This window comes from Neodiprion virginianus, chromosome 2, assembly GCF_021901495.1.
Source record: "Neodiprion virginianus isolate iyNeoVirg1 chromosome 2, iyNeoVirg1.1, whole genome shotgun sequence".
In the NCBI taxonomy this organism is placed as follows: Eukaryota; Metazoa; Arthropoda; class Insecta; order Hymenoptera; family Diprionidae; genus Neodiprion; species Neodiprion virginianus.
The window spans coordinates 22174117-22199119 of NC_060878.1; the positions used below are offsets into that span (position 1 = coordinate 22174117).

Sequence of the window (25003 nt, forward strand, 5' to 3'; positions counted from 1 at the left end):
TGCATTAGTTTCATCAACGCATCTCTATGCCATCCGAATTTAGAGCATAGCACGTATTGATGAATTAAACAAATTACAGAACTCGTTTCTCAGAAACTACTTGCCCTCCCATCAAATGCACGTGACTATGCAGTGAGAGCAGAGGTAGGGTTGGATAGAATCGAGGTTACATTATTTGAATTGGCATTCGACCGTATTCAAGAAAGTATTCGAAATGGAGAATAGTAAATTTCCCAAAATCTGCTTTGAAAAATTGAATCATTCATAAATAAGACGATTAAAATAAAAGAATTTGTCTTTGAAAGATTAATTAATAGAGTAGAGACTTGGGAGCAGCTTAGCTTAGAATAGCATATTACGGCGCGAGCCGCGTATTCTATTTTTCGTTCCATTTGCCCGCAAATTCGGCATTACGCGTCTGTTTTCAGACCGGATAAGGTTTCTGAGCTAGCACTTAAAAACAAACTTTATCCGATCTGAAAACAGACGCGTAATGCCAAATTTGCGGGCAAATGGAACGAAAATTGCATAATTTCACCTTAGCTGCAGTTTCACTTTCATCCTAATGCAGTAGGAATCGAAGGATGGAATGTTAGAATGTGACTAACAGTAAGAATAATTTTTTCAACACTTTTTCAGGGATCGCTGGGAAATTAAGTTTTCTCCGATGTTAATTGTTGTACAATCAATATACGAACAATTTTACTACAAAGCGTCATTTTGAGAAGCAATCTGCTGCTGAATGTATTAATCAATCTTCAAAATAGGCTATGCAAGTGACTTTTTCATGCGTGTGTCAAAAAAAAGAGGAATATACGATGCATCCGTAAACTGTTTTTGGTCCGAATGACGTTTTGAGTAGGAGCCGTCAGCTGCGCTTCGGCTCGCCTTCGTCCCTGCCTGTGGCTTGCACTCAACACTGAACGCAACAACATATCCTCACCTAAAAACACCGAGTTTACGGGCATGCCACATAAAGTAATATTATGCCTTTGCCGGCTCCCCCTCTCACTCGTAGTTGAATTTATTGGAAGGTCGATGATCACGGCTGTTAAAATGCATTGGCCATAGAAGGTCGAAAATCAGGAAATCCGTCTTAATAGACGCAACACACCGAGTCTTGAAGGATATAGTAGATGCCAATCAGCCAATGCATCAATATGGAATTAAATTCTATACAACAAAACCATAAATAACAGGTGGGGAAATATATGTGTATATTTTGAACGGTTTTGCGCAATGGCACGAGTTATTTTGTTCAAATATTTCTGTTTATAGCGACTTCACGAAATAAGGTGTAACATATTTTTTACCAGTGACTTTTCATCCTGATTGATATTAATAATGCTGATTCCGTCATGTAATGATAATCACAGATGTCAGATGCGTCAGCGTGTACACAAAACGCGAAGTGAAAGTTCGCGTTTTCGTCTTTCGGCTGTAAGCACAATAATATTCGATCGAAGAATCGTCGTTGAATGACGATTCGTTAATTTTTATGCATTCCGCATATAATTTGATTGCGGTCGATTTGCGGCTGGTGTTGATGAATCTTCTTCAGATGTTATTTCGCTGCGGGCGTTTTTCAACCGCACTCCGGATACTGATAGTTTGCCTGGAGCCATGCGATTAGTATATGTTTATCTCTTATACTAGATATAATTAATAGTTATATTTAGCAGCGAGGAAATGTAAAATACCGAAGCGTTCGAGTAAAATGACAGAAGCATAATAACATAAATGATGATGATAAGGTGAATATAAATTGATCGATGAATTCATAAATATGCAAGCACCGCTCTCTATAACAAATATGCACTTTTCTGTTCGCATTGCTTGTTTTCGGGCACATTTTTTTGGAAAATTCTGTGTAATATACAATGATGGGGGTAATAATGAGATTCAATCACGTAGCAAATGCACCTTACAGGTTATTCGCATTACTGGGTTTTCTTTTATTTATGCGTATGCTATTCCAAAAAAAAAAAAAAAAAAAAAAAAACGCAGAAGTTGGTTGCTAACGTCATTGATTCTAAAGATGAACGAACGAGTATACACAAACGTATTAGAATTACTTAGCTTGTTCCATACCAGACCAATTTAATATCAGTGATTTTGAGGCTCGAATTACACGCGCAGATAATATAGTATACGCATATACGGAGGAATTGTATGTTCAAGTGAAAACGGGAAAGTGGCCCGAGGTAAGTGTCCCAGTTATCGACCTTTTTGGTTGTATCTGTTTGAACCTTAGTTTTCAAATTACCAAGAAACAAATTTGTAGTGTCTAACCCTCTAGCAATTGGTTTTAGTCATCTAGAAATTCACAATTTGTGCCGACAATTTATAATTTTGGAAAATATAAGGTTCAATAATTGGGTCCAAGTGTATCAATAATTGGTCCACTTACCTTAATTACTTCAAAAGTGCTGTTCATCACGTGTCAGAAGAGGGTGACGGGCGAAAAGGTTTGGTACATTTTGCTTTTCACTACTTACATTCCATTCTCACGAAGACCAGTCATATTGTCATATTTCGATATGGTGCTCCACGTCAGTGATTGTATTTCACGTTTTGTGCTAATAATCAGTTCAAGCTCTGAAAACCAGCAGTTTTATCCACGTTGTTTTGAGTCATGGCAGAGTTTGGTTAACTAACAAAAAGTCAGATATCGGCAGAGCCAGTACGACACGTAGTCTTTGAACTCGAAATATTACGTTATCACTAATAATAGTAAAATAGCGCTCATCTCGATAAATAGTTTTTTGAATTTTGTTGGTTTGTTGGCAACGATCCTGCGCACGCATTTATTCGGTTATGGAATGACTTTTTTTGAAGTATATGTAACTTATCATAGTCCATTCAAAGCATTTGTCGAAAACGCGAGTGAATTACTGGCCCTGAATTGCTTCCTTCGTAGGCCAAGAACAAAATCAGTAAGCAAGAAAACAGAAGAAGATCCGATCCGGCGCAGATGTTTTTACGTAATATAGCAGAATAATAGAGATCACCTGATTGTTTCGTGTTGATTACAAATATTATAAACTCATAGAAAATGTTGAGCAAGCTATGGTGCTGTTAGTTAATTTTTTCATTTTGTTAACTAAGATTTAAAAGAATGTGATAGAAATTGGCTTTTCTAATAACTATGATATCGTATAGTTGTTATTATGTACATTGTACATCCTTTCAACCAAATGACAGCCTCGCGATCTGTTGAATTGAGTACCTATGTTATGAGGGAGAATGGCCGCAGAGTCAATAGTTGCTACTTTTATAATTCAGTGATAATATCTCAGATACAAGTCCGACACTTTGCATACATTTTAGCGCATACTTGAGTAAGAATCGTAATTCGTCAATTCATACAGTGAAAGTTAGCTGGAAATGGTGACACCGATTATATCAGCAAAAGTTTAGATCTAAGATCTAGTGCTGAATCCCCATCCGAAGTCTCGAATATTAAATTGTAGGTAGCTCAGTCGAATGATTCGCAGCGTCAATAATAAAATCCTACAGTTTTATATTTCAATAAATACGTAGCTGGTACTACAAATGGGTGTACTGATAACTTTGTTTTGTAATAGAACGTTGGAACCGCCCATGTAGGAGATAATTTGCAATTACTAGAAACTCAGTAATCTCACAAACGACCTTGTGGTATAAACTATTCTATATTCTTTGTTAATAGGCCTACATATCTGGAGTGTTTGCATTATTTAATTCGCGCCTGCTCGTAGCTTTATAAAAATACACGTCCAACGTACTTGCATACCGTCATAATTAATTAGGCATGTCTGCAGAGCTAAACGTAGCGACATTTATACCGCGGTAAATTGTTTGGGTGTACTTCCGTTTAGAACATACCTCCGATCGATCTGAAATTTGGTATACTTATGTATTTTGATGCGCTGATCAAGAATATCATACTCAAAACACCCGCAAATTCGATTTTCAAGGTCAAATCGATAAAAAATCGATTTTTTAAATGTTTTTCACATTTATTGCAACAAATATAAGGAAAAACCCAAACCCAAATCTAAACAAACCCACACATACATACACACACACACACACACACACACACACATACAAAAAAAAAAAAAAAAATTGATTTGACCTTGAAAATCGAATTTGCGGGTATTTTGAGTTTGATATTCTTGATCAGCGCATCAAAATACATAAGTATACCAAACACACACACACACACACACACACACAAAACAAAAAAAAAATTGATTTGACCTTGAAAATCGAATTTGCGGGTATTTTGAGTATGATATTCTTGATCAGCGCATCAAAATACATAAGTATACCAAATACACACACACACACACACACACATACAAAAAAAAAAAAAAATTGATTTGACCTTGAAAATCGAATTTGCGGGTGTTTTGAGTATGATATTCTTGATCAGCGCATCAAAATACATAAGTATACCAAATTTCAGATCGATCGGAGGTATGTTCTAAACGGAAGTTTATCCTTAATGTTTTATCGTACTACACTTGCGAACAATTTTTTTTTCAGACTTCCAATTTTTTATTTTCCTAATCTTATTTTAGCACGTCGATGTGTGGCCTCGGTATATACCCGTCCTCCTTAAATGGGCAATTTTTTCAGCATTTATACTCTATATCATTTTATTTTATTAACATCATTTGACAGTCTTACCTTGTCTCACTCTGATGGTTACTAGCGATTATACAGCAGACGACAAGTGTGATTAATTTCATTTCTTACGTGCTGCTAAATAGCCCTACGGCTATCCAATAACTATGGCATGTTATCGTTATATATGTGTGTTGCATTTATGCTTATATAATTATAGATACAGCTGTCTACCTATTAACCTGACTACACATTGCGGTGTACTGCAAGAACGAGTTATACTATTGCTAAATTTCTTTCTTTTCGAAGTTGTTTTCTATTTGTTTGTTCTTCGTGTTTCGGTTACAGATGCTACGTACGGACATATAGTCCTAGAAAATCAACGCTGAAACTATAGAATATTTTTTCACACTAAATGCAGACCGTTTGGTTGACGGGAGAAAATTAATGGTGACTATATTTTCTTACATTTCTCGATTCAACAACTAAAATTCGCAGGTCGTGAAGCGAATAGTCGACTCAATATTAAACTTTCGGGGAAAAATCTATGTTTATCGATCTCGTTAAAGGTGCAGGTAACAAGAAGATGTTTGTTGTATCACACAGTGATCCACGTGAAATAATTTCGCGGATTGGAATCGAGCACAATAAACATTTTTGTTAGTGAACAATTTTTTATCCGATTCGATCTGGAGACCGAATGACCGAATTGACAGGGCTTTTCTTAATTGCATAACAAATGTAAAACATAAAAAATTTCTGTTTGTTAATGTTTCCGGGACTCGAAACGCATTCCAGTCGAAAGTTTTTACGCTGGCCCCATCGAGGTAAGCCACATGAAACTCCTGTTTCCTACACATTCTAGGCTGTGCCTGTGATATGTTTTTCTTACATCACTGGTAAAGGGGCACTTTATATAGAGGCTTCATAGTATGATTTTTTTTTAATGCCTATATTTATAGTTTGAAGCCTGTAGAATAATACGACGCAGTTAGTGAATTTGGACAATTGGCACCATGTAAAAAGGTGAGTCATCTCATAACAGCTATTCAATAATAGAAAGAAACCCATAGAAATATATGCATTCATCCATGTGATTTTGGAAGAAGGCTGGTGCTGGTATAGCTGACTAGTCGGTAAGCCGCGGAATCATACGTTTTTTTCTTCTCGGAACTTTAAACGCGATTATCTTGAGACTTATTTCTTCAACGACTTGAAGATCGGTGTACACGATTACGCAAAAACTATTTGACGGATCAAGCTCATATTTACGACATGTTTTTATGATACTTATGCCCGATTAACGAACTTAGGGCGGACCAAAAATTATCAACATAAATATGTGTTTGGCTGATTCAAAGTTTGGAATTTTTTTGTTCTATGGCCTCCCGTTTAGCTAATTATCATTATTTCAGCAATAATGAACTGATAGAAAAATGTTCTAGCTATTCAAGAACAGCGGTTTTTCAAAAATCTTTATGTAGCGACATCTCAGTGAAATGAAAGCGATCAAGCAAAAATAGGGCAGATATCATCAGAATATACCTTAACGACAAATATAAGCCGTCAAGCATCCTTTGATTTCCAACAATTCTCCAGCGGCCGGATTTTGGCGCATCGAGCACATATTTTCATGATCACCTTTTTTTCGGACCTGGTTTCGAGAAAAAAAAAACTGCAGCCAAATCGGTGACCCACCCCCGCAACTTTTCGGCGAAAAGTAATGAATCTGCCCATATACTAATGAATTTTCTGCGCAGACCATTTCAGATAATCGAAAATTAGAATTATATGATAAAAAGTATCTATGACCCTGAAAAGATATATAAATGTCTTACCCTCCAATAAATGATCAAAATCGACGCAGTTTTGCGTTCTACGTTGACCCTCCCATAAATATCCGATTCGTAGTTTATCAATGTCAAATATGTTAATCTTTATTCTGTAACTCGTACACGTGTCTGTGATAGATCAAGCATAACAGTCTGCTGCGGATATTGTGTAGTTATTGTAGAGCTTATTGCACATCCGTGTGATGTATAAATTGTCATTCATTCGGAACAAGGTGAAATCAATTTTACGGAAGGAATAGAGAATTTTGTATGCCGGGAAGGTATTTAAATTTTTAATATCCTTCATCTTCAATTAGTTTGACACAGGTTACTCTACGGGTTGAAATTCGGTCGCGTTCAACGCGACGTTACCCATAATCAACACCTTTTCATTATAGAGTGGGGAACAATTAACGAGGTTCATAAATAAGAAGCGTGAAAATTTTACAAATTCCGTGATAAGTTGAAAGCATAAGCTTTAAATTCGAGCGAGGCAGAAGTCATCGGTCGCTATCCATTTCATAGAAAAGCGGCTGCACAGTGCATATATATGTACAGACGCACTAGGATATTCCAATCAATAATTTTTTTCTTTCAAATGTTCATCAAAATTTCGTTCGAGGATCTCAAATAGAATATCTCAGCCGAATATGAGCTCTTAGTATCGATATTGAGAGGTGCCTATTTTTTTCCATTTTCCACTTAACTCTAAAAGGTCACAGGGGATCAATTTCACCCCAAATATTTTGCAAAGACAATCAATTCAGATTAGGAAAATTAAAAAGCTTGTTCTGCGAACGTTAAACAAATACTTAAATATTTTTTTCAGGTGTCTAGAACTCATTTTTCAAGCAAAATATTACGTTTGGAGTGAATTTGACCCCGTGTGACCGTTATGCGATTCTACTGAGGTTTGACCTATTAGGATTAAATAAGACGTAAACGAAATCGGAAAATTTTTGAATTATTTTCTCGTAATCGGCTTGACTTATAAACTATCTAAATACAGATTCTTCTGGGAAATTTCACTCTCTATAAAAAAGTACAAAGGTAGAATTCTACTACCTCTAACCAAATAAGAGATATTCACCTATAAACACTCAGTAATCTTTAATATCTCTGAATCAGTTAGAGTTAAGAAAATTTTATCTCAGTACTTTTTTTACATAGCGTGAAATTTCCTGCAAGAATTTTTTTTCAGACGGTTTATATATCAAACCGTTCAAAAGCATATTTTTTTCTTTTTTAAATTTCCGATTTTTTTACATGCTATTGAAATGGAAAATGGAAGAAACAAAATAGGTACCTCTAAATATCAAAATTAAGAGCTAATACTTGGCTGAGATATTATATTTGAGATGCTCTACCGAAATTTGAATTTTGAAGCACGTTAAAGAAAAAATTTTTTTTGTTGTAACACCCTTAAATGCACACATTGGAGAGGGCTTTAAATATCTATGAAGCCTAAATTTATTTTAATTTTTATTAGATTTTAATCTTACGATTGAAAACAATGCACTTTGTAAGGCATATAAGAAATCCGGAAAGGTGAAAGGAAACCCGCAAATGCTTTTAGTTCCTCCAAGAATTGCATGAGCGACGAAACGTGTGAGATCAAATTGATTGTTGGTAGCAATAATTTCGTCGTGAATCTTTAATGTTTCGGCAATAAGAAACGAGAGACTATAAGGCATTACCATTCAATATCGGTGCCTTCGTAGCTCTTATTAAAGCGTCGATTACCACCGCGAGTAATGTGTATCGAATTATTTAATCGTCATCCACTGCACGACACTCACAAGCCGCAATGGACGAGGCGAATCAATAAGTGGAATAAAACCTTTTTCCTCTTTTTCCCATGCTATTATTATTCTTTGTCCATTTATCGTCGGAGTCAAACGCGGTACTAGGAATCGAATGTTCAGCTCCTGGCTACGAAGTTGTCGATTTGTGAATCTATTCGTTTTTGCTTATTTGATTACAAGTTATCCGCACGTGGAGAATTCATCAAGTTCACATATTTGCAAGCTACGAAGATTTTACCGTGAATGAAAAGGGCAAGAAAAATTAAAAACTGTAAAATAGAGTCTAGATACTATATTTTTATTCAATTGTGCTATAAGGTGCTTAAAAATCCGATAGATTCGTACGATTTCATTTCACGATAGTTTATTTTGTTGGGGAGATCATCTTCTTATGATGTCGGTATCAGTGAATGTTGAATTTTTCAAAAATATACTAATTGCAACTAAAGTATTCATGTTTCTTACATTTCTGAGAAAATCATTGTAGCTTACAAATGTTCAAACCTGATAAATTTTCTGTTAGATTATCTCGTAATCAAATTAACAAACAAAATTGAGATTTGATTCACCAATCTCCGTAATTCTATTCACTTTTCATTATTTACGGTGAAAGGAAAAATATTGGTTTTGTTGAAAAAAGATTTTTCCTAATCTTAATGAATCCTTATACTCTTATAGTCTGTTTGTCATGACAAACTCCCGCAATGTTCCTGGAAGTGGCTTCATAAAAATATCAAAAATTGACACGCCCTTGCATTTAAATTATGAGCATGGAAATTAGCAGTTGCCAGTTTGTTATGTTTGAACGTATGCTTCTATAGAAAAATTCAAAAATTCAATATCTGACTGGATTAAAAAACTTTTAAATTTGAATGATGCGAATAGAAAATTGGCATGCCCTATTATTCTTTAACGTAAGCTTAGGACGGCAATGTCGAAATTTTAAAAATTCGAAGCACTCTGACACAGTTTATACGACTTTGATAATAAGCATTACATAAATTACTATAAAACGAATAAAATAATGCAATAGCATACAATTTTGTTGAAAATGATGAAACTATTGAATTAAAAAAAATCGTGTTAACGACAAAAGATTTTCAGCATACTCGATGGTACTCTCAGTAATAGAATGAGTTAGCAAGGTGATAAAAAGTGCCGTGAAAAACATCAAATGATGACCACTGATCCGTGGTTTTTCTGTATTATCCAATGAATTGTTAATTTGCTTAATGAGTGAGCTAATAAAAAAAAAAATGTAGGATAAAATAACCGTCAGTTATTTATAATAAATCAGAATAATCGATCACGTCCTCGATAGTGACCGAATTTCGACGATCATTAGATAATAGCTGTATTATTATACGAACAATACCGTCAACATCATTCTCATGAAAAACCTAATAAATACTTGAAAGTTATTTCGTTTTCTATATCGATATACCAGTCTGAAATTGCCGTTTAGAATCAATTTATCATATTGTTCGACGCATATATTACGCACATCTAATCACAGCATTCGATTAACATAATCAAACTCTTGGCTCCAGATCTAACTTAAAATTTACTGGTACCTATTTCGGAATTCGAGCAAGTTCTGAACGGTGTAAAAAATAACTTCATTCGCCTTTAACGCTCGTCTTTGCCTTGTATGATTTTCTTTGAATAAAATAATTGCAGATTCCGAACCTCTGATTCTTAATTTGAATTCCAAATGAAATCGCTTCGTACAAAAGCATACTCACTATTATATAATGAACAAACGAATCAAACGAGACAATTTACAGACATTGAAAACGTTCATCGGTTTTCCATTCAGGAGCTGATAAGCAGCCTTGAAAAAATACGGAGAAGTTTTGGAGCTAACAACTGGTCTGATGCAGCGGAAACAATTTGATATTCGTTGTACTCAGCATTCACCTTCTGGGATAAATTTGCCAATTCTTATGCTGTATCAAAAGGTTTACAGTCAGGCCAATAAATATGCCAATGAGGGCGTACCTTACGTACACAGTATCTTGTAATTAGAAACTGTCCGTAAACTATGCACCCCCCACAATTTTTTCATTAGATTTTTTCTCCAAATAATTTTATCAATCATAAAATATCGTGAATGATACATAATATATAAAATATATATAAACATCACTGTCTGCATTTTCGGAATAAGGGTGAAATATTGTTTAACGAATGACGACAATATTTCACACTAGAAAAATGCTCTAACATCGACAAAAGACTGACGTAGCGAATTTTTAACTGCACTTTTAACTCAATTATGAACTTAACAACTTTTAATTTTTGTCCCGTGTGATTAACAAGAATCAATTAAAATGATTTTGTTGATGATAATGGTTGGTTGAAAAAAATTCAATTACAAATACTGTTGTGATTTAAGCCTATATTTATAGGGTTATGAAAAGAATTTTATCAAATGTCAGTGTTGTTGTTGTTACGAATGAAGACTACAAGAGTAAACAATAGAAGAAATTGAATCACATTTCTTTCTCATGTGCGTAAATTTCAATTACAATGGTAAAAAGTAATTTAATGTTTTCGATTGGTCATTTTAAAATTAGCTTGTGATCAATTTCATTTCAATCACCCTATAAAAATTTTATTTATGAACGTATTTTTTCTGAAGTTAGACGTAACAAAAGTAATCGGTAATCAGCGTATTTTTTTAATGAAAATTTCCACAACACTGCAGATCACACGTGTTATCAGAACACTAGCATAGATGTTACGTATTTATAGACAGTTTGAAAACACTTACGAGAGAAATTTTCTGACTTTATCCCCCAGATAAGACTCCATAATAATGTTTGCGCCCTCCCACTCCCCTTTATGGATGACACCTTGCTTGTAGAAATATCGCATTTTTTCAGCATGAGGTTTCTCATCAATTTCACCACCACCTGTGTTTGAAAAGATAGTGAAAGATTTGGATTGTTGACGTAGGATCCGCGAACTAGTGATGACAGACTATAGATAGTGGAGAAGCGGGACGATAATTACGATCGATAATATTTATTTGACAATAAATGAGATACTTTATTGATCCGATATATAGCGATACCATCTGTATCGTGAGAGATCAAACAGACAACTGAGGTTGAAATAGGCGAGAGAATACATACATAGATGATACCCAGATATGATTTTGAAACAGTAAACAATACATGAAATACACAGATGATCTGTTCCGAGGCGCACACCGGCAAGCGACTAGATTTGAGGTAGAGACGAAAGGGTAAATATTGCACGGAAGCCTGAGTACATAATATATGTGAGGACGATTTTAAATAGCGAGTGAAATGAGACAGTAATGAGCGCGATTCGATACTTTGATTTGAACTATCGAGCTCGCTACTTTGCCAAAACAACCTATGCTTGGAAAGTTCTATTATCGAAGCTTGTGGAGTGTGTAAGAATAATAATAATAGTATACTAGTGTAATAGCGATAGGATTGGTATAATAGTATGTTTTGTCGTGGATTTTGTGGCCGTTTGTAATTTAAATAAAATAAGGTTGTCGTCGATGTAAGGCCAATAGAATATTTGTGATATTTCCGACAATTCGGCTGGGCTGCCCGCCAACCATCTTCAGAGCTAATCGAGGAAACCATTTTACAAAATTAATGTTTTTCCCTAAATTGTTTGTTATCACTCTGTATAGTATTTAAATGTTTAAATTGAATGTAACACTACTATTTTATAGACGAATAATCAGTTATTTCACTGATTGTCATCTCACGTCTCTCAATTTAGATTATATATTAATATTTGGTTTATGTTGCAAAAATATTACATTAAATACTAAAATTGTTATAAAACTAAGCTAAATTCAAACAAGGTAACTCAATGAATGGCAGATTGATTACAATAGTTATTAACAGATTACTAACTTTAAAACGATATTCTACAGTCCTAGGTGTTGTTGGTTCCGACATTTGGGAGGAAGTGATTGTTCACCAGGTGACAACTGATACTCGCTCGCTTCGGCTCATGCTGCAAAACTTCACACTCATTAGAAATCGCCCACTTTCGGCAATAGTGAAACAATACGCTATTCTTCAGGTGTTAACTCGTGGTACTTGAGGGCGTTTTTTCAGTGTTTACCGAGGTCGTGTGCGTGAAATAACGAAAAGATAAGCATTGCGGCATTGTGACGTCGCCCGAGGTTCATATAACTCGTTTACTCACCCTCGCTTTTCTCAATGCTGGTAATTTATTTACGGCTCGGTGATGTCGCGCACCCGTCGGACGTCGATTTTGAACCGGTTTTGTCATATTTTTTTCCATTTGAGGAAGCAAACTTTCTGAAGTACATCACATCTGTCGTTAACGTTTCGAGCCGAGTGTAAGCCTTCTTCATACGAACATGTATATTTTAATTGTCAAAAAAACTAAGAGAATTAATATCGCATGTCCTAAACATGCATCGTGGATTGGCAATGATACTCATTGTACGACATCGTCGTTAAATGGTAATGTACACATAGATCCAAAAATATTTTCAAATTCAAATTTTCGACACAATGAAAAACAGAGTAACCTGCAAAACTAAATAAAAGATGCGACGCTAATCGGCTTCGGAATCACGTGTAGAATTTAATACATAACGTCACTAGAAGGAATGATTACCTTAATCTTTCGATCTTTTTAATATCTACAAAGTCATCCACATCATGGAAGTGTTACGGATGCGTTATCATACTTCCTTCGAAATCCTGATCTCCCACTTTTACGTGTTTTGTTAAATTATTAAGATGCCAAAAATTTGACGATACAGAAAACCATGGGTGGACGAACAGCGACTAGGAGACAAGTGGGGTCAAAAGCAATCCGAGATGTCATTACGAGCATAACATAGTGTCGACTTGACTTAAAGTTAAATCAAGCAGTTAGACTTAATCCTTTCATGCATACATTTTTCCTTACATGCGATTCACTCGAAAATTGCATACATGGGTGTTTGGAGTCACTGATTAAGAATCTGATCTCGAAATTTGAAAATTCAAAATGGCTGATCAAATATGGCCGATAAACAAAACTACGAAGCGAAAAATTTTTTAAAAAATTCTGCTAAATTTTACGGTGTGTATTAGGTTTGTGTAAAAATTGGTATTTGACATGGTGGATCAGCTGAAAATGCCTTTCTTTCGTGAAAAAATACGAATATTGACAATTTGTTTATGTGCTATTTTTGTGTGCTATTTTTGCAATAAATGAATTTTGTATTTTGTTTTGATTCGGAATTTTTCAGGGACCATATAGAACCAACAAACGCGGCAGTTTTTACTACAAAAGTAGTTTAATACAGAATAAGCCGCAAAAAAAAGGTGGGAGACGCTGGACGTCCCAGTGCGAATTAAAGAGATGAGGTAAAGTTTGGTCGGCGATTAAGATGTAGGTTTATACCACTTGTGCTTGTCTTAATTTCGATGAGGGTTCAAATCTTCGTATCCCTTCTGAGGAGGGCCCACACTCGAGTCTAAACGGTAACGACAGATGTGGTGTATTCGTTTGACCATTATTTCCAATAACCAGTTCCTACTAGTAGTAAGCTCACGTTGAGAGTTGCAGAAGAAAGTAGGATTCGGCGATATCGTAGTTATTGTTTTCTATAAAACTATACCAAAGACCTGCTTGGGATCGCACGACGAATAGCAGTGTTTTGAAGTATTACAATTTTTTAATTCTCTTTTGATAACCATATTTACTGTAATTGCTGATAATCAATAGAATGAAACGAGTTTCAGACCGGCTCGTGTAGGTAACCAATTTATTAGGGTTTTTTAAAGACAACAATTAACACGTTCGAACTCAAGTTGAAGCTCTTTTCACTACTTAAGTAGCCAACAAACACTCCATTACTGAATGACATTCTTCCATCCAAACACTTTACATACCACAAATATCATGGCGGTAAGAGATTCGTAACTTTGGCAACAATATAAAATCGCGCTGCCCGGGGTGAATTTCGCAGGCCTGGATTGCCTCAACCTCATTTATTAGTGCCCGTTAACCGCGCCCCCGTTATAGAAATTTCGTTACTCCAGCAGCACATTGCAGGCTCTACAAGCTGGGAGATTGACAACGAGCAGTTTCGGGGTTTGGATGAGGTATAGCCAAGGATTCCAAAGATACACGCCGCATTCAAGCAGCCGTATATAATTAGATTGAAATAGTACGTTGTAGAAGCCTTCTGTAGGACGACAAGATAAACGATCATGTACGATGCTAGGGCGTACAGGATGTACGCTAAGTAACTATGTTGGCAAAATTTTTCATCAATTTATGAATTGCTTCAGAATTTATTTCTGCGATTGATCTGATTTCCTTCATGAGTACACATGGCAGGGATAAAGGAAAGAAAAAGATAGTTCAAAACTTGCCTAGAAACGTTCCCAACTGTCGATATCAAAATTTGATAAAAAACTGTAGTTGTAAAAGTCTCAAATATGATGGACGTACATTTTTGTACCAGCAGAATTTTCGTTTCATTGTCTCTCACGTCTTTAAGATAATACAACACCATCAGTTGAGGCCGATCTGATCAATGGTACGAGGAATCAAACAATCTTAAATGTAGGTAAAAGTTGTTCAATGCCATCATTTTCATCAAAACACGTCTTCACATTTTTCTCAATAAATATCTATTAATTCAATGCAACCATGTATCCTTGATTTCTGATGCGTGTGTTAGTGAAGTAGGCGTCTAATGGACTCTTGAAACCAATTAATGGTGGGGAGTGGACAGAGGAGCACCTTCGGTTCATAGTACGCGAGAATATTCAAATCAGTGCTCCATGCATGCGCATTTCTCACGGGCACAGGTCATTGTTGTACGTCGCACGGTATTTTTCAAGGAGATGCTGCTATCAATTGTTACGTTGAAAAATCACGCGAAAATTCGTATCACGATGGATGTGTTCGTTGACATAACCTCACTCTCAAGGTTTCAAAGTAAGTAATGCAAGATATTGTATATTATATTTAAGTCAAAATGAGTTCATTTAAGGGAAGAATTCAGCGAAATTTTCGTCAAAAATGACCGAAAAATTGATTTTCGGTTTTTTACGGAAAAACGTTTTTCATCCGTCCCCCAACTTTTATACTTTACTTATTTATACAATACTTTTTTTACCCTTTTTTTGGCCCGATAAAGAAATTTTTGAACTTTTGACTATCATAATGGAGCCGCTTTTGAAATTTGTGAAAATCCGACTTTGTATTCGCGATCAGTGATCCAAAAACCGTCTAAGTACCAATTTTCGCCAAAGTCCGCTGATCCTTTCCATTATTTTTGGAAAATAAAAAAGCGCGAAGTTAACGGCTGCCTGTGCGCCGTCATCGGTCAATAAGATTGCGGATAACTCTCGTACAAGTTATTTTGATACATACTCTAACCATTTGGGTTTAAAAATTTATATGGTTTAGTTGTTATTCCCCGCGAATGTGTTTGCTATGCTACTTTTTGAAACGATAGATTTGACGAGCTGTCACAAAGTTTTCTCGTGGTTTGAATTACTCCGAAGTAAATTTTGAAGAGATCTGTCTCTCAAAATGAATCCAATCAGCACTCGCTCGTCGTCAAATGCTACAAGTGCAGTTATAAAATAGGTGAAAATTACACGAGCCCACGAACCAATGACACTTCGACAAGGCCACCCTTCGAAATAGACAGGCGAGTAGTTGATGGAATCATCGGAGTTGGACTAGGGCACTCAGGACGGAAAAATTCTGTATCGTAATGGGTATGAAAGGCACTATTGTAAGTAGCTTCAAATTTCATGTGCACCAATTTACTGCGGGGACTGAGAAGTTAGAAGCGAGAGTTTTCGAGAAAGTTAGAAAAACTGTTAGAAGAGTGCATGAAGTAATAGATCCTTCGATGAAGAGTGGGGTAGTACGTAACGTTGCAGTATCTTACGATGGTACGTGGCACAAACGAGGCCTTACATCGTTATATGGCGTAAGAATAGTCATCGACATCCTTACTGGACTGGCCATAGATAACCAGGTACTCTCAAAATACTGCCAGGTGTGTGTCGTTGTCGCAGCCCAACTAGATGCTACTTAGAACGCTCTATGCTCAAAAGGCAAAGATATCAGTGAAGTCTGAAAAGGTGGCAGATAATGCAAAAAATATGAGCCAGCAACGAGATGCCAGACGGAAGCATAAGGCTGAATGGAAAGGAACGACTGAGTCTAAGAAAGCCAGACGAACAGTGATAATTAAAAATAACCGCTGCGGAGAAGGCTAAAACAGAAGCAGTTCAAGGGACATGGTATGGTGCCGGGGAATTCTAACGGTTTCTGCACGGGACTAATTTGCAAGCAGTCAGCTCCCAAGTTAAATTCAGGTGCGCTATTGTATAGTAGACTCCAGTGGGGGAAGATAAATATTAGTCGATCGTTTTCATTTACTCAATATATTATTGAAATATTTGTCTAGCCCTAATAATTATTCCACAATACAATAATTGGGTTTTTCTTTGCCTTTATGTCCCGGAGCGAGTTCATTGATAATTAAATGATTCTGGAGGAAGACGCGGCGTAAGAATACGGTTGACCTCAGAACAGATACGGAGAAGCCGATTGGATACAAACTGAAACCGAGGAATGGAATTGAAGATCAATCAACAGTGATAGGCACTGACGTGCGATACATTATTTATCAATATTATTACTCACATTCTGAGATGAATTTTGAATTCAATTTAATTAATGGCATGAAAAAAGAAAAATCCGACTATCGAATTTTTTTACTTTTGACCCAATTTTTTATGACCCAAATCAATGTTAAATTCAACTAAGTCAAAGTGTTTTATCTCTACAGTAAATAACTCATTGTCTGCATACTTTATATTTGCTTCCTAGAAGGTCATGAATCTGAATTTATGTAAATCGCGTTTATCTCAGAATTGTGTTTTCAGGTATTCAAAATATTACGTGCGCATAGGTTTCGTCCAATCATTTTGCCCTTTGGCAGATATATTCTTAGGCATATTATCTTGAAATTGCTGCTGTGAATTTTAGCTCCGGTGAATATAACTCACTTCACAGCCTATAATATACCAAAAATTGTAGCGAAAAAACTTCAAACTGTTGAAGTAATAGTTTTAATGACTTAGAAATCTCTAATCAAAAATACCCTGCAACAATTTTTAGTCTATATTATTAAATGTATCCACAAAACATTTCTACCTTCTAGGATGAAACCTAATGGGCAAGGGATGTTTCGCAGAAATCTTAGAAAAAAATGCATAACTTTGGAATTACTTGACCTATTGAACTGAATTTTGGATGAGATTCTAGTTTGAGGGTTGTAAATAAATGATTCAAGTTTCAATGAAATTGATCTAAAGATACGGTACTTTTTTTTTCACCGAAGTTTCCTCATAAGAAACGCAATAGCAAAAAGTGGTTGAAAAATACGGCACGCGATCTTGACTTGGTGGAAAGATTTAAAAACTATTCATTGCCATCTAAGTCGAAACAGATTTATTAATCCGCATACAATATAGTTGTCGATTGGAAGCGTCAACTCGATACTAAACTGACTTCAAAATCAATATTGATGGCATTTTACAACGAGTTGGGCAAAGCATGGATGCTACCCACCATTTATTCTATGATGAAGATACCGCTGAAAATCAAAGAACAAATTGCCATTGCCAATTATCTGACAATAAAGATTTCGTGAAAAAACAGTCATCTCGATTCTTAAGTAAAGGTGCTTTGATCCGAAGAAATCGTAAGAATTTTGGCTGAGGCTTCAGGTAACGATACACAGGGTGAAGCAATTGAAACGCCGAGAATGGGATGAGCTTGGTTGATAAATTAGGTCGTATCCCTCAGCCGATCTAGAGCGAGTCGATTAAAACTCCGAGAATGGAAGGAGCTCAGTTATATTGATTAAAGTAAGGTTTGAAGTCTACATACAGGTATTCAGTGGTGATGAGAAATAAAGTCACAATATGGCAACAAGAATTGTATTAGTAATAAATGGTACTTTGTATTATAGTATACAGTATTTAAATTGCTCTCCTTTTTTATTGGCACATACTGACTAACCTATTCAACTATGCTAGGTCTGTGAGTGAACATGACTTTCATATGCCATGACGAACCTAATTGTTGAAATTTTGTGCTGTCATCTTTCCTTTCTTGCCATATCTTCATTATTGTTTCTCATTCATAGTGGGTACACACTTCGAACCGTACTTTGATATTAACACAACTAAGCTCTTCCTGTTCTCGGAGTTTCAATTGACTCACTCCATATTGGCTGAGGGGTACGGCCCAATTCATAAAATAAGCTCCTCCCATTCTCGACTTCGCAATTGCCTCACCCTGTATTTACACATGAAAGTGATTTTTAGAATACATTCTAGTAACAGTATTGATGTACATTTGTTATCGCAGAAGAATTTGCCAGAATAGTGAAACTACATGTAAACTTGCATCCAAAAGATATACCGAGGAATCAAATAGTGTGAAATTGCTAAAAAGGCAATTGCACGTCGTAAGTCATTGGGATACATAAGTTTTTGAATATACCAAAACAAATTGCGGTTTATTTGAATCTAAATAACTTGCAAACCTACGCAGAGCAATCTTTTGCAGAATTTCTTCTACATTGTTTATCGACAGCGGGCCAAATATCAGAACCTTGAACGTCAAGGTGCGTGGAAGTCAAGCACTGATGCAGAAGATTTTTTTCAAATATTCATCAAAAACTGGCAACATGATATCGTTATAAAAACATTTTGCCTCAGTCAAGTCTGCCTAATATAATACCAATGATCCAGCGCAAGAACATAAAAAAATTTAGACTGTTACCCCCGGAAAAATAATGTTAGGTAAGCAACAAAGTATTCACTCATAAATATAGTTTGAAGAAACATCACCAAAACATCAAAGTAATTGTTTATTTATTATGAATGAAAATTTCAAATAATAGAATCGACAAGTCGTTATTTCATTACATTTTTTTTGCAGCAATTTTTTTCTTCTTGCATAATATTGTAGTCGCGCTTTTTTTTTTTCAATAGTGGTGTTGTTATAGGTCGGTGCTTCAACCCAGAAGAGACCCTTCTTTTACTTTTTCCCCCCCCTTGAATTCCAGCATCTCGTGGAAATCATTTTAGAATGAAAGCTTGAAAAGCATGGTATTATGATCGAAAGTATAGTGTGCACCGTAGAGGCGGGAAGATTCAATGATGCGCTCGATGTTTTCAGTACTTGTCAATAAGCTCGCTACAAAAGTCTTGCTTTTCCTCTATAGTACACAATGCACTATTTTTTCAGTTTGAAAATTGATGAATAAGATTTCTCGGAAGGTGGTAGAGAAAGTGCGGGTAGCTCTGGACAGCGGATATCCTTGGACACTTAAAGTACGAAATGCTTGAAATATAAACGTAAACAAATCGACACTTGTCAACGTGTCCGTAGTGCGCAGACACAAATTAGAGTTTATAATGGCATGACCGGTGACCGGGTAAAATGTATTTGTGAAGTTCGTCACCGCCGAGAATTGTCATGCGCGCTCATTTAACTTCAACGGTTTTTATATAAAAATCGTAAGTATTACTAATCAACTTATTAATTGCATTATGGGATATTACATGTACTTTACGTTTATAACATTGTATATTAGATCACGTTTAAAAATTGATCGTTATTAATAAAAATATGGGATAGAGGTTATCGGGTAGCCCCGGACGCAAGTCTGTCGGGTTCCTTCCGACAGTCTGTATGTTTTAGAATGACAGATATCGCTCAGGAATCGATGTCTTTTGTTACAGAAAATGATATCACCCAGCTTTCCACCAGCCGTATCACACCACCTACTTCTGAAACACCCAGTTAATCCAGTATAGCCGATTTTTTAAGCAATTATCTTTCTGATGTGCCAGCAAAGCCTCTTAAAATACGGTCCCGAAAACCGCAAAGAAGTTAGATAAACATCTTCTTCGTACAAGAATGATTTTGAAACAAAAATCACAGTCACCGAAGGTAAACTACCGAAAACGAAAGAAAATAAACAAAAAAGAAAAAAAAACGAATCGAAACAAACTAAAAAACGTCAAAACAATCTCAAACCTGCTCTCTTGAAGATCGTCATGAAGCTACAGAAGGCATCATGTGTGGAGAGGATTGGATTCAAAGTCGAAAATGCAGCGATTGGGTTCACAAAGCCTGTGTCAAAATTAAATCGTCCAATATCTATTGGTATTTTAACGTTGGCGAAACCAAAGAACGGTCTAATCGCCATTCAAATGTGTGTCCGGGGCTTTTATGCCCCGTTTATTCCATTGCCCCAAATTAAAGAGTAACGATTTTCTATTATTCTTATTTACACAATTGAGAAAAGTATCTATTATTTTGTTCAAGTCATTAAAACGATACTGAAGTTAATAAATGATGTAATATTGAACATGGAAACCTGTTATTTATATGTTTTGGTATACTTCATTCACGTGTCCGGGTCTACCCGCATTTCCCCTGAAGTAAAAATTTAACCGGAAACATTAATTAACTCCTGAGTCCGATAACACTGTTATTTACACTTTCTTGACATTGATTAGGGAATTTTGAACTGACACATAAACTAAAGCTTCAGATTGCTCATTGTTTTTAAACATTTGACATTCTCGACTGCAGAAAGATTGTTCCGTACTGAGAACACATAGAATGATGATACCTGATACAGCCTGGTTTTTTATCGCGTAAATGAGGGATCGAGAATGTAAGCGTTGTAATTCATTAATGACTAAGTGTAGTAGCAACAGTGGTCTTTAACTATTGTTACGACATAGAACGAAGCAGAGTAATACAGTTTTCCCGGTATCACAATTGCTAGTAATCTCAAAAGCAAATTTTTTTGTCCTGAAAAATTAGGTCATACTAACTTACACTACTTGCGTTCTCTACCCTTCAACTGATTATGCTAGCACCAGTATCACGAATTCCGGATTGTGCAGAAATACTTTTTTTTATCAGAAATTTCAAGTTATCTCTGTCAAACTCCTTTAGCAATTGATTCAGTTACACAATTGGACGAGGGTTATGGAACCGAATGACGCATGCCAGCAGTATTGATGTTACTTTCTTCACAATGAAATTAATAGCGGAAAATTCCATGAGGTAGAGAGAAAGTTCTCATCAAAGTTTTGCATAGGGTTTTGCTATTCATTTCTATGAGGTATTTAGTCCTGAAAAGATACTGTCAAGGAGTGAACTAAAGTCACGTATTTCGTAGATCTTTATTTTTTACTGCTTTTTTCATTCGATTTTCTATTTTGACGAGAAAAATTCCTGCTATCGAATATAGCAGGCATTCAATTTTCGTTGGTACCAATCCTAAAGTGCCTCTGTAGAAATTCAAAATTACAAAAATTTGTACGGAAAAAACATTGGGGCTTGTCTAACGTATACGTTTTCACATAATTCAACTTCTGGTAATCTTGAGAGGACCGGTATACCACCTAGTAACTTCGACAACTACATCAGATATCGATGAATGTTATAATATCATTTGTAAAACTTTATTCTAAAAACTACGGTCAAGTCAGTCAATCAAATAAAATTGAAGACTTTTAGCCACTGATTTAACCAACTCACCTGAGGTATGCTGAGAATGAAGGAAACCACCCAGGTCAATAGCACGAGCCGGCTGCAACGCTGAGCAGTATTGAGGCTCTTCATGGGGTACCTAACAGCGACGAACCTATCGACGCCGATCAACACGAGTACAAAGGTGCTAAGATACAGGCTCCACATCTGTAGGAACTTGAATATCTTGCACGCAGCATTACCCCAGATCCAGGCGACGGTGTAGCTCCAAAGCGCCTCGCCGGCGATGCAGAAAACAGTAACCAATAGGTCAGCCACTGACAGGTGCAGAATTAGGGTGTAAATGGCGGTGCAGCTCTGCCTTTTCCGCCGATTCTTTGTTATCGAGTAAATTGTTGCGGCATTCGCGAGCAGACTGAGCGCCGCCATTACAGAGAGCACCACCGCCTTCACGTAGGCGCTATATGTCAACTGAGGAGCATGTTCGAGGCAGTTGACGTTGTTCATCGAACCAACGACGCCAAATGCGTTAAAATCCGTCACATTCACCCAGCCATGCTGGTAGTTCTCGACAGTTCCATTTCCGAAATTATCGCAAGGCGGCAGCATGGTGCTGGATTTATTTGCGCTGATGAAATGGGAGGGTATTAGCTTCAATACCTCTTTCGATAGATTTTCACCGTAGTTTCTGCCATTCATGTCTTGCTCTTTCTCTCACAGCCTTTAGGTCTTCACCTTTTGCGATTTTTTTTCTTACCCCTATGCTCTTGGCTGCTGTAACAGTGGGCTTATGTTACTGTTAATCTTTGGAAGTGATTATATGCAAAGATGTTCATTTCTCATTTCACTGACAATTTTTTGCTTTTAAATAGAGGAGAGGATGACGCATCTCCAACCGTCTTTGCATATTCTCTGTAAAGGTCGTTACCAAAATATTTTTTATGATAAATGGGTGTCGAAATGACTCGTAGCAAGATATTGAGAGTAGCATAGAATTAAATTGCTTAAGCTCAGAAAGAAATTCTCGACGCCTTTTTTTAATTTGATAGCGTCACTCGCAGCACGTGATCCTAGCAAATTGGCACCGATAAATATTGGCTATCTAATCAGTCGTCGATTGGATATTGTTGAGTACATACTTGGGACGCTAGAAATATTTTATTACTCACAGTTCATCTGCGACATTAACGTTTACACAAAACACGCATTCACTTCACTTTCTACTGTAACTACAAGTTGATCAGCTACCTCTTCCAATTAATTGGATTGAGCTGCAAGGCGTCGTTCTTGTCGTTTAGTCTACTACTACCGCTAAACTGGTTTTTTACTAGTTTCGAGGCTGTCAAACGGGTCCGACACACCGGTTCATTTTATTATCGAACGAAATAGACGGCGAGGCATATTTGTTTCGAGGTAATCCGCATAGTTGGATGCAAAATTGAAGTAAATCGATTTGAAAAAAATCTAAATTTCACTAAAAAATAGCAACGAATGCCACCTGGTCACTTCTTGTTGGAAACTTGATCGCTTTACATAGAAACTGTAGAATGTGTCCGATTAAATAGAGTAAGATTTAATTTTCGTTCAACAGTCGGAAAGGTTCAGAGAACTGGACGTCTCTCCAAAGACTAAACGCGCCTGGAACTCAACCGGAGGTAGAGGCAGAAAGAACCCTTTGAGCTCATCTAGTATCCAGTTGACCACACAGTTTTTCTGGCTGTATTTACTTGAAATTACTTTTAATCCAACGTCCCTCGAACTTTTTCTTTTCTTTTTTAGCTCCGTCGGCTGCTACCCGTAGCGACCGCAACAAGTGGATAATATAGGTTTGAATGACGCTTGCAGAAAAGAGATCAGGGCACCTTCGCTGCAGTAGCGATAATCGTTTCTCTTTCTATATGGAATTATGCAATAAGCTGATAATAAAATAATACTGGGTAGTAAGAATGGCATTCAAAGATGCTTAATACGCTGATCTAGCGTCTTGACATAAGTCGGAAGGGACCAGACATCAGAAATAGGTATAATTACGCGTAACGCGATTTCAAGGTGGACGTGGGTAGTTTACTCGCGATATAATTGGTTCACTTTTATTTTACATTCTGCTGCGGTTGCCGAGGAGTGTAAAAAGCGTTAATGTCTTTATCGAGCGCAAATGGATAGCAGTGCATAAAAGTCTTCGAATGCTTAATAAATTATTGCAGACAATGTTTTGTTAAGTCAAACTTGATTAGATTCACACCAAACTTCCAGCACTGCTTGCACCACGCAGTCTGAAGTAATGCAAAACTTTTCTACTGCGTGTCAATTGACGTCTATATGGCACCGACTCCGATGAAATTTGTACCACGGTCTTCTCATGAAATAAAGGCTTCGGACTTCCTTAGTAATTCGAAGAGTTTTGAAATGAGAATTCGTGTAGCCGAGTATGCCAGACGCACTTGGAACGTGTATCACTAACGCAGATTTTTTATAAAATTGTTTATAAAGTTTTTTGGGAATTTGGTAAAATAACATGAAACAAGAACAGTTTCAGTCTCTGGTTTCTATACCTCTTTTTCTTTCTTTGACAATTTTTTTTAAATCGGAGAATTCGTAGACTTCAACTTTATAATATTTGTTCTGGTTGTCTAATTTGCGTAAAAAGAAATTTTTATTGTTATTTTGGAACCAATCTTCAAACTGGTACGAACTAACTTTTAGAATATTGTTTTACACTTCGATTGCAAAAATTGCAAAAAAAAAAACTCTCTCAAGAAAAAGAGATTACTGGTTACTCTTAAACCGATGAATGCGGAACTCAAGAGGACGGGACAAACTCCGTGGGCTCACGGCTCAGTTCCACGCGCAGACTGACGCGGCGGCTGAAAGTTGAATCGCGGAGTAACGTCGAGCCCGACGTCCCGCCGAACTTACGGATCCAACCTAACCCGACCTAACCTAACCTGATTCAACCTTGCTCAACCTGAGCCTAACCCCAGCCTGACCTGCGTAAACTTTGATTTTCGCAGGTTCAAGCGCCACGCCGTGACGTACCGTGCTTTGACCAGGCGTGCGCACATCGGCCAAGTAGCCAATGTCACGAGGGGGAGGAAGGGAAGAATCAACTAGGGCGAGGAAAGTTTTCTTTAGACCATAATCAGAGATAGGATGCGTTTAAGG

At 36.5% G+C, this 25003-nt stretch overlaps 1 protein-coding gene across 1 annotated transcript in view; it reads right to left on the minus strand.

Moving 5' to 3' along the window:
- LOC124298818 (gonadotropin-releasing hormone receptor) overlaps window positions 1-24674 on the minus strand; it is a 214388-nt gene extending 189714 nt beyond the window's left edge. Inside the window, exon 1 of the mRNA XM_046751342.1 lies at window positions 21890-24674. Coding sequence (XP_046607298.1) covers window positions 21890-22540 — 651 coding nt within the window. The 5' untranslated portion in view covers window positions 22541-24674. The remainder of the gene's footprint in view (window positions 1-21889) is intronic.
- Window positions 24675-25003: the final 329 nt, after the last annotated feature.